This window comes from Poecilia formosa, unplaced genomic scaffold (genome assembly GCF_000485575.1).
Source record: "Poecilia formosa unplaced genomic scaffold, Poecilia_formosa-5.1.2 Scaffold205, whole genome shotgun sequence".
NCBI lineage: Eukaryota > Metazoa > Chordata > Actinopteri > Cyprinodontiformes > Poeciliidae > Poecilia > Poecilia formosa.
In genome coordinates this window covers 1068528-1085564 of record NW_006800144.1, presented here as the reverse complement: position 1 = coordinate 1085564, position 17037 = coordinate 1068528, and the positions used below count along the sequence as shown (strand labels likewise).

At 37.6% G+C, this 17037-nt stretch overlaps 2 protein-coding genes across 2 annotated transcripts; both read right to left on the bottom strand.

The window, feature by feature from the left end:
- Positions 1 to 1796: 1796 nt before the first annotated feature.
- Positions 1797 to 11877, bottom strand: nol11 (nucleolar protein 11). Its single transcript, XM_007567228.2, has 18 exons — positions 11028 to 11877; positions 10473 to 10586; positions 10270 to 10326; positions 9806 to 9954; positions 9304 to 9361; positions 8918 to 9059; positions 7854 to 8060; positions 7288 to 7364; positions 6868 to 6991; positions 6585 to 6676; positions 5696 to 5761; positions 5403 to 5587; positions 4462 to 4587; positions 4028 to 4261; positions 3808 to 3886; positions 2751 to 2843; positions 2492 to 2599; positions 1797 to 2366 (listed from the first exon to the last, which is right to left on the bottom strand). Exons 1-18 carry the CDS (start codon positions 11172 to 11174, stop codon positions 2253 to 2255), a joined length of 2172 nt encoding a protein of 723 aa, XP_007567290.1. The 5' UTR covers positions 11175 to 11877; the 3' UTR covers positions 1797 to 2252.
- Positions 11878 to 12345: 468 nt separating this feature from the next.
- On the bottom strand, positions 12346 to 16418 carry LOC103148445 (beta-2-glycoprotein 1-like). The gene is made up of 8 exons (XM_007567227.2): positions 16271 to 16418; positions 15764 to 15940; positions 14925 to 15021; positions 14715 to 14791; positions 13652 to 13840; positions 13330 to 13509; positions 12836 to 13033; positions 12346 to 12487 (listed from the first exon to the last, which is right to left on the bottom strand). Exons 1-8 carry the CDS (start codon positions 16332 to 16334, stop codon positions 12423 to 12425), a joined length of 1047 nt encoding a protein of 348 aa, XP_007567289.1. The 5' UTR covers positions 16335 to 16418; the 3' UTR covers positions 12346 to 12422.
- Positions 16419 to 17037: the final 619 nt, after the last annotated feature.

The window sequence follows — 17037 nt, the reverse complement described above, 5'->3', positions numbered from 1 at the left end:
AACCCTAGTGGATTAATAACAATATAAAGTCTTGGATGAATTGCATGAACAAAACTACAGTATTTATGAAAATAAAGGAAAACATTTTTATTCAGAGATGCAAGTCCTTTAAATTTATCTCCAACTAATCCACTTTGTTCTATGCATTAATAGAACATAACAGCATATATAAAAGCATTTTTACCTCCATCATTACTGGCTGTATTGACAGTAAAATATTTGAGCTTATCTGCCTTTTGCTGTTGCTTCTTTTTATCTCCATGTGATGCTGTGGTGTTTTTGATAATGTTATATAGTTAAAAATGTCAAGAACAAGTGGCACAAAGCTGCCAATGTAGTTCCCCAGCCTTTGATCTTCATAAGACTCCCACACACGCCTGTAAATGGCGAAAGTGTGTGTCAGTCTGCACCAGTTGCGGTCAGTCAGCAGGGAGAGTTGGCCTAAATATCTGTCAGTGTCGGAGGGGAAGAGGCCTGAAGTCTGCAAACAAACCAAGGGAAACCAACCCAACCCGTCCTCAGTAGCAGAACATTTGAACGTTTGAGTCAAATTTGGGTGCAGTCTGTTAGCGTGAACTCACAATCTGTGAGGACTGTTAGTCATGTTGAGGGTCTTCAGCTTAAAGCTCAAACAATGAGTTCGGAAAGTATTCGGTTCCACTTCATCTACATTTTATATTAGCCTTTTTCCAAATTGTATTAAATTATTAGTTTTCCTCAAAATTCTACCCACTAATACCCAGTTATGACAATGTGGCGAAGAAGTTCTTTGCCGATTAAAAAGTAGAAATCCGAGAAATGTATGTAAACTTCAAATTTTGAAGATATTAGCAAATAGTCTTATATTTTCTCTCTCGTCACTGTGGCGTTTAGCAAAAATAAATAATTTAGGTAATTCTAACTGACAAACGAATATCCTCTTCGAAAAAAAAAGTCTTCTTTTTACTTGGTGCACATGCAAGCTAGCTAGTTTCGGCTGTAATTCTGTTATTCAGCAGCAGAAAACCTTCTGGATTACAAGAGAATTAAAGATTGTATCCTTAATCTTAGGCTTGTGTAGGCTAGTTGAACTCGGAGAATTCACATTTGTGTTTTCATTATTCTTTTTGTACTTTCCTGTATTCACTGCCTTAAATCTCAAGGACCTTTCACCAACAAAAGTATATTTTACGTAGCCCTTCTGGTGAAATGGCAGAAGAAGAAAAAAAAAAACTCGTTTTTTTTTCTTCTACATTTTTTCCTTCCAATGTCTACAGACGTCCTCCGTAACATTTTGAACAAAAGCATGAAAAATACACTGATTTACTAACCTGTAGCCTGGCCAAAGCCTTCCTACGCAATTCCACTCGATTCTAATCTACTCACGTGGTCCATTTCTCCCGTTGACTTGGATTTCTCCTGTTGAATTTCAACCGTGAGCCATGTAGCCAGCAGAAAAAGTTGTGAACGATGACATCGATTTTCTGCGCAGTTTTAAAATAGTAGTTTTGGCAATGGCGGCGGAGGAAGTGAACAAAACTGTTCTGTCCATGTTGGCCATGCTTTCAAATACTGAATTAATATTAACGGTTGCCTCAGTCGGCTCTGCACTTCTCTCTTTTCAGTGGAGAATGGTCATTTACAATGCAGGCAACTTCCGGTTGGCTTCATAGCGTAGGACCCGTGCTTTACATTAATTTGGTAGAATTTAAAACTTAAGTATGCCTCTAGAAGCATAGTGTATAACAATGGGACAGGTTTTTACAAGGTTAGCTAACCTGTTATAGTTCCACAAAGGACAAAATGACACAAATAGATCCCGTTTTCATAGATATTTAGAATCAAGGCTTTTTTTTTAAATGTGTAAAATACAAAAACAATTAATAGATTTACAAAAAAATGTTAGCTGTATTCTGACACTCAAAAAAAGCAAAAATACTGAATTTCGTGGGCATTATTAAAGTTCCACTAATATATATAGAATATAAAAACTTTACCATAATGTTCCATGAAGAGACTTTCCCTCCACTTGTCTATAAAACCATCAGATGTACGACTTTGAATTAAACATGCAAGTCCAAAATAGTCACAATCCCACCATCTAAAATAAATGTACAAAATAATTTTTCAGCTAATGAAATAATTATGCCAGACGTACATTTTCTTTTCATTCACAGTAAAACCTAAATGACTAGAAGCATCTGAGGCAAAAAAAAAAAGCCCATTTAAAGACAAACTGCAGCAACAGTAGGTGTTTCATAAAGCCACGCCCTCTAGTACAGCTCCATGACTTCAATAGAGTATTGCCCCACGTCATTCTTCATCTTCATCTTACTGAGCTCCTGGAGGCTGCCCTCGATCTTCCCGAGCTCAGAAAACAGTCTTACCTAAAAGACAAAAGATTTAAAAAAAAAAAAAAAAAGAAAATTAATTTAAAAGAAAGGTGCATGTTGTTCCAATACACTTCCCAGAAACAATCGGTCAGTTATTGTAACAAAAAATGGATGTTTACCTGAGATTTAACAAAAGACTGGAGGTTCAACAGCAAGTCTATGGCCACTGGAGACATTACCAACACAGTGAAGTGGGCATCCAACAGCATGCAAACCCAATCCATGACCTGCATTTGACAGGAATGTACAAAAAATAAATAAATAAATATTACATCTGATTTGCTTACACCTTTATTTTGGTTTGCAAAGCACAGACAGCAAAATAACTGGTGGATATTGGGTGCAAACTTTCAGACTGCTCAAGAGTATCTTAAATACCTGATTCAAACTGGGTGATCTGTAGCCGTGCGTTTGTGAGGAACCATCTGTGGAATATCGCAGGTAAAGAAACTCCAGGTACCGGAGGAAAAGCTGATTGGAAATTAAAACAAACAACAAAAAAAAACAGGGAGGAAAAAACAGCTGATTTAGGACACAGATTTAGTCACAATCTACAGGTGGTTCTAAAAATATTAGAATGTCATTGAAAAAAAATGACATTTTTAGTAACTGAATTAAAAAAGACAAACTCATGTTCAGCGTACAGAGATTTTCTTCTCCAAAAGAAAAAAAAAGTTAATTTGAATGCCAAAATGGGATTTTCTGCCTATTAAAACATGCAAAACATGCTGACTTGAAACCCTCAATAAGAAATGTGACCTACTACAGTTCAGTGCTAATGAAACTTCCTGTTTGTAGAATGATACATTTATACACATACTATTGGAAAATTCGGTGAGAGGAAAAAGTGTGGTGCAAAAAGGTGCACAAGCAAAAATGATAGAAGCTTTAAGGAGACTGTGAAGCGGCTTTGTTCAAAATTCAATTTCCAATTTTGCCCACCCAGCTTTTTTCCTTAAAAACAAAAATACAAATGAAAGAAAATATATTTTTTAAAAATGGTTATTTAAATCATTCCTTCTGAGTTGACCTGAATTCAAAGTTAGAATAAGCTGAAACTGTAAAAGACGCTCATCAAGGAAAAAAAAAAAACAACAAAAAAAAAACAGATAGTTATAGAAATAACTAATAACTGAATAAATCTGGAAAACCAGGAAGTTCATTGGTAAAAAAAAAAATCATATTTTCCAAAAAAATTATCTTAAAAAACTGAAAATTTGATTGATAAAATCGAGTTATTGCCCAGCCAGCCGTGTGGTATACTTGCAGTATAATACAGCAGTAACAATATTCATCAATGGTAATGAATCGATAGAACATCAGTTTCGCTTTGTGAACTGATTTACTGAAATAAAAACACAATTTCATGATATTCTAGCTTGCTGAGATGCTCCTGCATATTGGGGATTGAAAAGTGACGATAGACGTTACTCACAACAACTTGATCAGAGGAAAAATCCTTTAGATGTGGGAGGAGCAAAGCTTCACTGTACGCCGTCTGCAGAATCTCATTTCTGCACCGCTTCAGTTAAGATCCGATTTGTTTTACGACATGTTAGCATAAGCAAAAATAATCACCAAAGCATAAAACAAAGTGATAAAAGGGGGAAAAAAACACAATAAGGTCTTAAAGTGACAATGAGCTGTAAGGATACATCAGAGCAGCTTTGTGTTTTCCTACTGGACATGTCTGTTGTGGTGACGCCTTCTTTTTTTCTTTTGCTTTGGCCTTGGGGTTGTCGACGGCGTCTGTGCGGTCCTCCTCGCAGAAGGTAGGGCTGAAACCGTTCTGCAGGCCAGTCTGAGCATGCTCGTTTGACAGCAGCATTTCCATGAAAGAGACACTGTCGGGCTCCAGGCTCAACTTCTCCGCATCGAGGTCTGATAAACTGGAGGAAAACACCTTCGGTTTTTACACGTCTAACAGTATAAAGTCTGGCTATGGCTAATTATCCCTAATATTAGGTAAAGTGGATGAAACGTGCTTGGTTCAATCAAAACGCGGTGACTTTTGTTTTGACAGCGTCTCTTCCAAAAAAATATCGAATTGTGCAATTTGATTTGCTCACTGAAAAGAGATCCGTTCTACCTGAGGAATGCCTTGAGGCAGGCGCAGGTCACGGCTTCTGGGATGTCATGGAAGAAGAGTAGGCAGAGCTGGCAAAGAAAATAATCCCTCTTCTCAAGGGCCAGAGGCAGGAGGTCAGGACAGACACTGTTGAGAGAGAGAAGGGAGCGTCCCGTTAAGAAACGTTTCAGTTTGTTCCTGATGGGAAGTGTTTGTATGTATTTGAAAGAGAAAAGCATAAATTTCACATACAATTACAGCTGCAACTAACGATTATTTTAGATATCGATTAATCAATTATTCTGACGATTAATCGGATAACAAAATAGGCAAAAATCTGTGGATTTTTCATTTAACCAGTAAAGGCTTTTCTATGCAACAGTAGAAATACAATAAAAGATGAAAACAAATAAATAAATTTACCTATTAAATATGAAAATAAACATTGCATTGCCTAAAACGCAATAACATATCAAGCCTTTAGCGAATTTGAACCAAGTGAAGCTAAAACTAAAACTATGCGACTTGGGGAGTTTTGGGTAACACATTTAACATCAAAGGTGTTTTCATCTTAAAAGCAAAATGTATTTATATTTTGTACAGTTTTAGTGTAATTGCTGGTCTGAATTTGTTGATTTTTCAGCAAATGGCCTATATTTGAGCACGTACGCCAGTTAACGATTAATCGATTTCTAAATTAGTCGACAGGTATTTTGATAATCGATTCTTCACAATTAATCGTTTCAATTTAACTTCATTTTACTTTGGCAATCCGCTCTTATTACAATGAATGATCACGACCGCTGATCAGTCCAGAATATCTCTAAGAGACAGAATTCAGTCACTGACAAAATTTCCAAACATAAGATTTTAATAAATAAATAAATACTACAAACTCAGTCTGTACAAAACGTCCGGTGTCAGACCGCTATCTCTTCTGTTCCCATCATGCCTTAACTGACCTGTGGGAGAGGCACCGGGTGGGCACAAGCTGTGTCAGAGCTCTGGAAGAGTAAAACTTTGGATCCGCCAGGCTCCGGGACACAAGTGCCATCGCCAGCTGTCCCAACGAAAGCTGCGGGTCATTGGGGTCCTGCCTGGACAGGAGTCCCTGGACCTCTTTTTCCACCTCTTCTACTGATGCCATCTGCATTTGGCAATGGATACAATTGGAGAAATTTTTAATAATGTTCTTTTTTTCTATATTAACTGAGTTAAGTGAAAGAATTTCAATTGGAAAAGAGAGAAGTGTTACCTTAATTAGGTCTTGGACTTGATCAATTGTTAAACTGAGGCTTGACTGCATCTTACGAGTTGTTCTCTGCATGATGAAAAGGAGAGAAATTGAGCTGAGGTGGCGTTACTGTCACATGCATACAACATCGACAACAACACTTAAAAAAATTGCAAAATTTAACATAAAACATTTGGAATTAGTTTAGACTTATAAACAGCTCAGCTGTAATAAAACAATCGACTCATCAGTGAGTAAAAAAAGCAACAACTTACAATACATTTATTTAAGGGGGAGAAAATACTTTATACCTTTAAAGTTTATGCTAGGTAAAACAGTAGGTTATTTACAGATGTACAACAATCAAAAGAAATCTATAAAATAAACCCACTGAATTCAACTGAATTAATCTAAACATTTTTCTAGCTAAAAACTAATATTAAAGATAATGATTAAGTAAAATTATATTTTTAGTATTAAGAAGTTGAGGAGTTAAAGATTTCTCAAAATCCCTAATTTATCCTGGAAAGAATGATTTTATTTTTTGTAATTGTAATGTACAGTGGCCTAGAAGGGTCAACAAAAAGTCCAAAGACAACATTAAAAAGCCACAACAAAACAGTGAAAAAAACCAACAACAACACAACAACAAAGAGTCACAACAAAAGTTATGCTAAATTTGGTAGCACAATTTCCATCTTAGCATAACTTTCATTGTAGCTTTTGCATTTTCTTGACCCTTCTGGGCCACTGTAATACAGAATTAACTCATGGATGGCTGGTTTGAAGATCCTCTCTGGCTATTAATGTTAAAACAGTTTGCCATAGAGGCACGCATCGACACAGTCCCACACAGTTGGAGGAGATTGCTAGCATCTAACTGCTAAGGAAACCATATCCTGTAACTTACTGTCTTCCTGGCCTCCACAGGTTTAGGAGCAGCAGCTTCTTCTCCATGTAAGATGGTATTCCAGGACGGTACCACAGTTGAAGTCTTGGACTCTGTGATAGTTGGAGAAAAACACTGCGGTAAGTGAATGCTGAAACATAAAAATGTGAACATGTTTGTTTTTTATTATTATTATTATTATTATTAATGGTGTGGACACACAAAAGGATAGAACTTTTTGTCTGTGCACAGACAAATCTACAGGAAGCCGTTAGCGTAAGCGGCGCTGCTTTCTGCCTCTCACCCTCGGTCTTGACCTGCTTTAGTTTCCCCAGAGCCGAGGCCAGCGAGGATCTGGGGCAGGCAAACGGTATGACAGAGAGGGCTTTGCCATGGGGAATAAACAGCTTGCTCGAAAAACTCCAAAGCTACATCAGAGAGAGAAAAAAAAAAAGAATAAGCGACATATCAAATCGATGCCCAAAAACAGGAAGTATGCACAAGGAGCAGGTCTGGGGTTGTAAACTGCTGTGTAGTTGTGATAAGGGACAGTGAGCCCCCTCACAGTGGAGAGCAGACACAATGATCTACCAAAGACATACAGTCCTCCATCAGCACCCAGCAGCTGGAAGGACAGGGAACCTTGGCAAAAAAAAAAAAAAAAAAAAAAAAAAAAAAAAACAGTCTTTGTTGGTATTTTTGAATTCACCACCCAGGCGCCTACCTGTCCGTAGAGTTTACCCGCCATCTCTTTCGCAGCCTGAAGAGTCTGAAAATTTGTGTTCCAGATGCAGAGAAAGTCTGAAAATGTTGAGAGAATGTTGCTGAAAAAACAACACTGGAATCATGTACAAGGCAGTTTTTAAGATCACCTACATTCTTTAGTTTTTTCTTCTTTTGCATACTATTTATTCCTGTTGTTGTAATCTTTTTTTCTGGGAAGTGCAGTTGCAGGTTGTACGTTTTAAAAAGTTCTGCATTTAAAACTGAGATGCTTCCACCACACTATTCCTGAGTTAAAGTCCTAATGATACGCTGGAGGGTATTGGAATGACTGGGGCCTTTTCCAGCTGTGGCGTCAAATGCCAATCTTAATTCTAGCCTAACTTGATGTACAAACTAATGATAGACCTTACTGACGTCACTATTAAAACTGTAATATTCACAATGTTATATCACCAGCACTTTCGTTGTTGAAGTAATAAGTGAAAAAAGTAAATAAAAATATGCTAACATTTTTAAAAGGTAACATCTTCGTAACTTTACCAAGAATTTTAAAGCTTTCCTTGCCTTTTCCGGGCCCAGCAGAAGGGTGTGGAACCCCAACCACAGCTATGTGGGCGTCGTCCAGGAAGATGGCCGACGCGGCTTCCAGCAGTTCCTTCCCCACAGGGAGACTCAATAGTTGATCACGGGGCAGCGAAACGACCTGAGCTCCATCATCAGCCTCTGGGGCCCGAACAGACACCAAACTCTGGTACACATGGCCGTTAGGGTCTGAAAGCGAGGAAAATGTGAAAGCAGAACAAGTTGTCTTAATGGTTAGCGTTAGCATCTGCTGGTTCTTTTATGTTTTTAGTGGTTTAGCATGAGCTTCCGCAAATTGTTTTATGTGTTTAGTAGTTTAAAGTAAAGATTCTGCTCATTTCTTTACCTGTTTAGCGGTTTAGTGTTAGTATAGCTAGGACTTTTGCTTAGCAAACTTGTGGCTAGTGAACTTAACTTTTTGGTTATCTGTGCCCGACACTGGCAATAACTACAGGTAATTTTAGTGCAAACATATAATCACTATTGCAACCATGGTGGCCATTTTGAAAAATGTCCAACAGAATGATTTCTATAGTTCAAATTATATTAAATGATTTGACACCAAACATATTCATCTAATTGCCAATTTTAGTGCAACCATGGTGTCCATCTAGAAAAAAAAAATCAAAACGTCATCAGTAAATATGATGTCTATGAGTCTAATTATGTATAATCTGACACAAAAAGTATTCCACTGTAATAAAATATTGAGCAAAAATGTATTTCCCGTGAATGGCCGCCATTTTGAACTTTTCAAACAAGTAAGCCTTGGGGAACATCAGTTCCATGACAGGTTGTTGTAGCCGCATGTGAAAGATTGTGATGAAATATTCAGTTATCTGCTGACCTACATTATTCTTGTTTAATAAATAATACGCATTTGGCTGCATTTCAGTCTCATTTCCAAAAGTAGTTAAAAAACTAGACAGTGATGTCTAAACGTGTCATAATAAAAACAACAGTATATTAGTATATTTTATAGAGGAGCTAACAAAGCTAATGTGTCCTGTCAAACAAGCAGCTTGTTACAGGAAATGAAGACTTACAGAGATAAAGCAGGCAGATGTTTTTATCCCTGTAGGAGGCCCAGAAGCTGAGAGGGGAGAGGCCGGGCCCCTCCGGCTCCAGCCGGTACTTCTGAACAGAGTTGGGCTTCAGCCTCTGCAGGTAGAGGAAATGATCTCCTTTCTGTGGACACACATTGGAAATCATACAATGAAAAATAATAAACATCAAAAAGCACAAAAAAAAGTATTCACGTCCCTCGAGAATCCCTATTTTTGTCACATTACAAGCATACCCAGCGCGTTTTCATCTGGATTTTGTGAGATTATTTTTGCGAGGTGATGCATAGGAGTGCAATGTGAATGTTTACAGAGAAGTCAGGGGGGGAAATCACTGTGTAGGACGACAGACGTTAAACAATCTTTACCAGTTCAGTTGTGAAGATGACCAGCTGTTGTGTATCTGTGACAATGCTGGTGCTCCACCTACCAACAAAAAGAGAAATTACTTTTAGAAAGACAAAATTTCACAAGTAGATGTGCCTGTTTTTTTTCAGTTTTGTTTTTTTTCTAGATCTGATCCAGAAGATTTGCACATAAAAACCCCCAAAATACATAACAATTCAGAAAAGAAAATCTTCCATAGCGTTTGGCAAAAATAATTGGAGACTTAGCAGCAGGACAAAACATCTGATTGTAACAGTTAGGGTTCACATTATTAAAAATAATAATAAAAAAAAATCATGCTAATTTTCAATTTAAACCCTAAAAAATGTAAAAAAAATAAAAAAATAAAAAATAATAATAATAATAAAACACAGGAGAGACTGAAATATTTGTTAACCAGCTTTCTCTCGTGAATAAAAAGTGTTTTTTAAAGCAATCTCTTCTTTTTGTGTATGATGTGTGAAAACAACAGGAGTTCTGGACCTGATGGCTTCGTCCTGAACCAGGACTTCCTCTACAGGCTGCTGGGGAGCAGAAAGCAGGGAGTCCAGAAGTCTCACAGCTCCTCTCTGAAACAAGACGGCAGGCTCGGCTCCGTGTGCACAGTGCACCGACTGGACATCTGCCGACACCTGAGGGACGTTGGAAAAGAAAAGAGGCAGAGGTTAGGATGCGTTTAGATTTGTCCACAGTAAATATACATAAATACTTTCTGACACGGTAACAAAACCGTATGAAAAATCAAAGCAATGTCCAATTTTAGTATAAGTATTGTGCAATGGCGTACATTAATTTGGCAGTAAATGTGAACTTCCTGGGTGTAAACGAAACGACACACTGGTCAAACTGAGTGTTTCCAAAGTAGAACACACTGAAAACAAAAACTCCCCTTATAATTCGTATGATTTTGACCTCGAAAAGAGTGAAGAGCTGAAAGTCACGCTTACTGTTGCTTTGAATGCCTTGTCTAAAATGATGTCGTCTTCTTTCCAGATTCTTATCACCTGAAAACAAAAAAAACAAAAACAAAAAAAAAAGAAAAAAAAATAATTCTGATTGGCTTAGGTTGTGTGACGCATCACTTAAGCAACAACAATTGGCAGATAACAAAAATAGTGAACTGAGTGTCCATTTTCCTGGACCGGGTTACCTTGTTGTCTGAGACTGCCACATACTCATTGGTCTGCTTGTTGAAGACCGCTGCGCAGGTCAGAAGTTGACCCTGTTTCACTGTCCAGCTGCCCAATGGCTTCTGGTCTGACACCTGCAGCAACATGTGTGACCAGTACAGAAAGAAAACACCCATAATCACACACTTTGACTTTACCAAATGCAGCATAATCTGAAAGATTATATTCAACTTTAAAACACAACTACAGCTGTATTATTCACTGGAGAAAAGAGCTTTCTCCAGTGAAAGCTCACTGGAGAAAGTGAGCTTTCACTGGAGAAAGTAGCTGAGAGTAGCTAACATTAGCCAACTTCTATCTCCTTGTCATTAGTGTGACTTTCTAAGAACTTGATGTTGAGAGGGGATTAGCTTATTTTCACGTTAACATCCCCGTGTAAAAGCATTAGCGATCGACCCAGACTGGAGTTAAGAAAATTGAACGGTTCTGGTTCTGTTATTGAGATCACCACAGGATGCTAACACGAGTCGGTACCGATCAGCTGGCCCCCAGCTCCTGCAAAGTCTAAACTTTACCTTGTACAGAGTCACAGATCTGCTGGAGTCAGTGACGATCACATGGTCGCTGTCCCGCTCTTCTTCGATGCCCTTAATTTCAGAGCTTCGCCGATTTACAGCTGGAACAAGTCCGCACAACGTGTATCCCTCACACAGCGCTGCCATGCTGGACCACAAGAAAGTGGAGCTCGCGGAATCTCGCGAGAGTACACGAAGGGGCAAGGAGCAAACTGGTAACTGCTGCGTTCCAGTTGCCTGGGAAGGGAGAACTCAGATGGATGATAATAAAGATAAAAATCTTTATTATTACCTATGGAAACCCGAGGTAACAGCGTTCTAGTTAAGACGTCGGAATTTCAACATGTTAGCGCCCGTAAACGTTGTTTGTAATAGATTTTTACAATCATAATTTTAAGCTTTGGTTTCCATAAGCAAACACCACTTTTAATTTTTCAGTTTAACGTTGATTCCAGACGCACTTTTACATACGTGCCTTGTGAAAGAAACGTGTTACCACCACCTTACTTACACCCTCCCTGATACGAGGAGCGCCCACATTGAATCGCGAAATCCGCCTTATAAGCCGTAACTGGAGGTAATTGGAGATGTTCCCATGTTCCCAGTGGGAAATTATCCGACTTCCGACAGCTTTCCACTGATCTTTCCGACTAGGAAAGTCGGAATTTCCCAGCTCCGAGTACAACTAGAACGCAGCATTTAAACCACAAGAGGGAGATGGGGAGCTGCTTTATCTTTGGGAAAAGCTGAGCGCAACTTTAAACAGTGTCACCAATGAAAGTATAGTTCATCTTGATTGACATAACATAAGCAAGTCATGATGTTATAAGAAAATGAGAGTCTGCTAAATATGCATAAACGAGTAAGTGTAGTGGAGGTTGACCTAGCGGATTTAATTCAGATAAATGTATCAAAGCAAATGAGACGAGATGTATATTGAATGATAAAACATTCCAGTTTTTTAATTAATCTTTTTTTTCTGTGCCACCATAAAAAAAAAAAAAAAAAAAAAACACTGTCGCCATCCCTTGCCCCCCACAGTGGTAAATTTTGTCTCACACTGTGTGTGAGATTGCAGATCATACTTTTATTAAGTAATAAAGTATTTATTGGATATTTTCATGCCCTCGAACCATACCACATTTCAGCTCTGACAGTTACAACAGAAATCTCAAATGCTTGTGGCCAGAATGTCACCTTGGTGAATCACCAGACAACTGAAATGAAATGAACGAAATGAAGTTTTGAAGTTATTTGAAGTTATGACATATAATAATAATAATAATATAATAATAATAACAAACAATAAAATCTCAAACAGATTTAAATCATCTCCTTTACTTTGAAAGGTAGTGGACATTTATGACGGCCTCAGGATAGAAAATATCTGCCACTTCAGCACTGGTCGATCTCTGACGGAAGTGAATTTGGCTTCAAGGTGTACTCCACCCCACTGGGTTCTGAAACAGCACACATAACAAACACACAGAGTAAGTTTGCCAATATCATGTAATAACACTAAAAATAGACAGACAGGTAGATATTGATTTAGGTTTTCACTTTAATATTAGGTACTGCAGAGTGCTATAAATTCAGACTGATTCTTCATATGTCTGCAGAAATAAAATTCTGCGTTTTAAAGACTAATACTAACAGTAGAGTTCTATTTAATGTCTGCTAAACCTCTGACTGTGCTACTGAGAAAACATTTCGGAGCCAAGTGTTCTTCAGTTTGAGTCAAAACATTATGACTCGACAATAGCTTTTGTTCAATTCATTTTTTTTTTCTTGAATAAAATGGCTTGTACCTTCAAAGCATTTGGGGATGTTTAGCGTTCCATCGATGCACTGGGTCGGCACGGCATAACCACATTTCCTGGCTTCATTCATGCAGTAGACAGAGACGATCTCAAGGTGTAAGACACGGTTCGGCTGGAAGTTTTCAATCCAGATTTTCTTCCCGTTGTGCAAAATTCTTGCTCTTTGTAAGTTAACAGAACAGGGAGCTGAAGGGGAGGAGGGGGAGTGCAGCATTTTTAAAAAACATTTGGTAAAAGTAAAGATTGATCATCTTCGTGTTATTAATTGATGAGCACAGAATATTTATGTTATGTTTAAAAAAAAAGTGCTAAGCCAAGTTTTAAGATAAAATCAAATTGGAAATATGGCTAAAGTTTATGATTGCAGAAAAGATGTAAACTCAAACGAAACCCGATTAGACTCTGAAAAAGAAAACAGCTATTTTTAATTCTGCACGTTTGGATTTTAATGTTTTATATTTTGTGATTCCCTACAGAATTACCTTTGCAAGACGGCTTTTCGGACCACTTTCCATTCTCCTGACAGACCACCTCCACATTTCCTTCCAGCACGTACGGACTCTCGCAGCCGTACTTGACTCTTTCCCTGTAGAAAAACTCCCTCTTCTCGTTGTTTGACATGTAGCCTCTTTCAATGCTCTCTGGCGGAGGGCAGGTCACCACTGTGAGGAAACACATTCGTTTACTCTTACTTTTTCCTTTTATTTGCCAGGAAAATGGAAATAAACTTTCATAAACTTTTGAATGTAGTTGGGTTGTACTGAAATCAACCAAGCTGAGCCATATTTTTCTGCCTTCTCCTACCTTGACACTCTGGTGTCTTGGTCCAGGTACCGCTGGCGGTGCACTCTGCAACCGGGTTGCCGAAAAGTGCGTATGGGGGATTGCAGATATACGTCGCCTTGAGGCCGTAATTGACCGTGTTTCCTCTGATCACCTTGTCGTAAATGACCATTCCATACAGTGGGACTGGAGCGAGACCACAGGGAATAGCTACCAAGACAAAAACAACAACAACAAAAAACCCCATCAGTTTCAATTTTTTTCCATCTTTTGAATAAAACATTTAAAATAATTTTAATATGGATATACAGTTGAAATCTATGTAAAAAAAAAAAAAAAGGTGAATCACACTTCAGGGTTGTGGGTGCATTAGTGGCTCTTTAGGCTCTAAACCTGTCCTTGTAGCAAATTTGTTGGGTAATTTGCAAAGATAATGACGGCCATTTTGAAAAATATCACAGGAGGGCTTTTTTTGTTGTGAGATACTTATTCACCTTGCTCTCAGCTGTGTTCGTTTGCTGTCGCTGAAGGTATTTATTGGGACCGAGTCTGTGCAATATCACAATAACTGTTTTTATAAATAAGATAAAAGCAATTAAATTCCTTAGACATGCTGTACCTTGTCTCTTCTTTTAACTACAGTCCTAACGGTTACATTGATGTCTGTTGTGTGAGAGTGATAGGGGAGCGATAGTGCATTTGTTTGGTTGTAAATGGAGAACATTTACAAATTTGGTTCATATAATTCCGAAATTTTACTCCGTTCTGGAGAAATGTCTGTTTGAGACACACTGATTATTACACAAAGCTAACCTCTTGTGTGTGTGTGTTTTTTTTTAGATGAACCTTTTCAGTATTCAGTTAAAATTCTTTGCGGATTTGTTCAAAATCTTCAGACATGTCCCAAATTCTACTGATTTAATGCTAAAAAATGAGCATATGTTGCTTTCCCACCCCATTAATTTAAAAACACCTCAAAAAAAGACCTATAGTAAAATACTGTAGTTTATTTTCTGTATTCAAATCCTCACCACACCCCATAAATGCATTAGATGAAGTGAAATGACTTTAAATAATTACATACGTATGCACTCTGGTGCAGGTGAACTCCATGTCCCGTTGGCTTGGCACACTGCTGAACTCTCTCCAGTCATCATATATCTGTTCAACATGATATTTAATCAACAGCGTAAAGGTATTTTTTTTAAACCCAGCTTTTCTATGTACAGTTTATAATATACAATATAGATTATTTGCACACACACAACATAAAACGTGTTTTCTTTTTGTTTACCCTTCATGGCAGGTGTAGTTGATTGCACTCTGGTACACTGTGTCCTCGTAAAACAGTTCACCATTAGTGATTAGTTCAGGATGTGGACATTGTTTTGCTGCGGGAGAAAATATGAAAGGAAGTTTGTTCTACTTAGCTGTCATTTATTATTGATGCAAACAGTTAAATGTGAGTTTAGTCACTTAAGGCATGAAATTGTGCAATTCATAATAAAGTTACAACTATTGCCTTACAATCGTGTTTGTATGCTGAACCCATTCTAATATTTCAACTTTCCCACGTTTTGTCACATTACAAGCACCAGACTGCTATGATTTTATTGGGATTTTATGTGAGCTAAAATAGCACAAATATTTAAGTGGCTTAGATCAAAGCATGCTGATTTCTTAGAGTGGCCTAGTCAAAGTCCAGACCTAAATCTTATTGATAATCTGCAGCAAGACTTGATGAAATGATGACCACCTAGATTAATCACTGAATCTGTCTTAACCTGAGTTACTCTTGTAGTAAATACAATAAAATAAAGTGTAAAATTGTTAGACAAATCTTGGTCCAAAACACTAAAGTTCTGGGTTTTGACACAACAACATGAGAAAAGGGAGTTTGAAAATGTTTCTTCAAAGTACTCTAAGTAAATATTTCATTTTTTTCCTTGACATTTTCAAACTTGCAGTTCTTAATTTGCATATGTCCAAGTGAAAACTCTTGAGTATACTAAAACTATTGAATATTTTATCTGTTTACGTCAAAATCTCTGTGAATTTTATTTCACTGGTAATTGCAAGAATTATTGCTAGACATTTCTGCCATAATTAATAGAAAGAAAATAAGACACGCACGTATGCACTTCAGCTTGGTGCTTGTCCACACGCCGTTGATGGTGCAAACAATCTTGCGTGGGCCCGACAAAGGAGTATATCCCTCTTTACAAGCCAGGGCTAACTCCTCCCCGGGACTGGAGAACCTCTGGATCCCAGACATCTCAATGTTCCCGCTCAGTTGGGGTCGGGAACAAACTGGAATTAATCAATAATTTCAATGAAAGTTGCAAATATACCATATATAAGAGCTTTACAGATGTCCAAAACTCTCTACATATAAGCAACATTAAATGTTACGCCACACTTTTCCTCCCCCCCTCAAATTACTATTGACAGAACAAAACAAGAGTTCGACTATGAAATGTTTTCACTGACTTTAACTCAGAGCAGTGTTGAGAAATATAGTCATCGATCAACACAAGCGATGAATTGTTTCTCCACAAGTCCATAGCAAAAGTTGAAATCCTTAAAACAAACTCAGGTAACTTTTCATTCTAGGACGTGTGAAATGAAAAGCAGTCATACCATTATGTTGGGATGTCACTGTCGTCACAAGCAGACCAGAGCACAGCAGAAACAAACGCTCCATCTTCTGTAGAGACGGACGGACAGTCTCCTTCTCTCCTGCAGTCTGCCTTCGGCTTCGGACTCTTTGCCCCACTTTCAGCTGTTTGTGTTTCTCTCAGGGTAAACAGACAAGAGCAGCGTGAAGCAACTCCTTCAATAAGAGTTTGGAATCCTTTCAAATGTTTCCGGGAAGTCACAAAAAACAAACAAATAATAATAAAAAAATACCCAGATGTTGAAATTCCAACACAAAAAAAATCAAGTTTTTTTCCCCCCTTCTGTCTTTGTGGGGTTTCTTTTTTCCCTCCTTGTAACTTTTCCATGTCAGACTGATGTAAAATTGTGAATTGAATTTAAAGTCAAAAGCTCTGACCACCGTTTCATATATATATATATATATATATTTGTATTTGTGTGTGTGTTTATATGGTCGCGCCACCTAGTGGTGAAGCTAAGAACTAAATACAGTTTGAACATTTTAGTCTTCATTTTCAAAATTTTTCCATGATTCACTTGTTTTAATCTCATATACATTCATCTCCTGTGAACGCTTTTAAATATCTATACATTGGAACGGTAATTTTGCTTGTTTAGTCAAACATTTATTTTATTGTTCTTGTGCCAGCAAACATAGTACGTCGTGAAAAAAAGAGTGAGAAAAAAATGTGTAAGAAATAGATGAGGTCTTTTATCAAACATTAATTGCTTTTTGTAGTTCTTTGTTG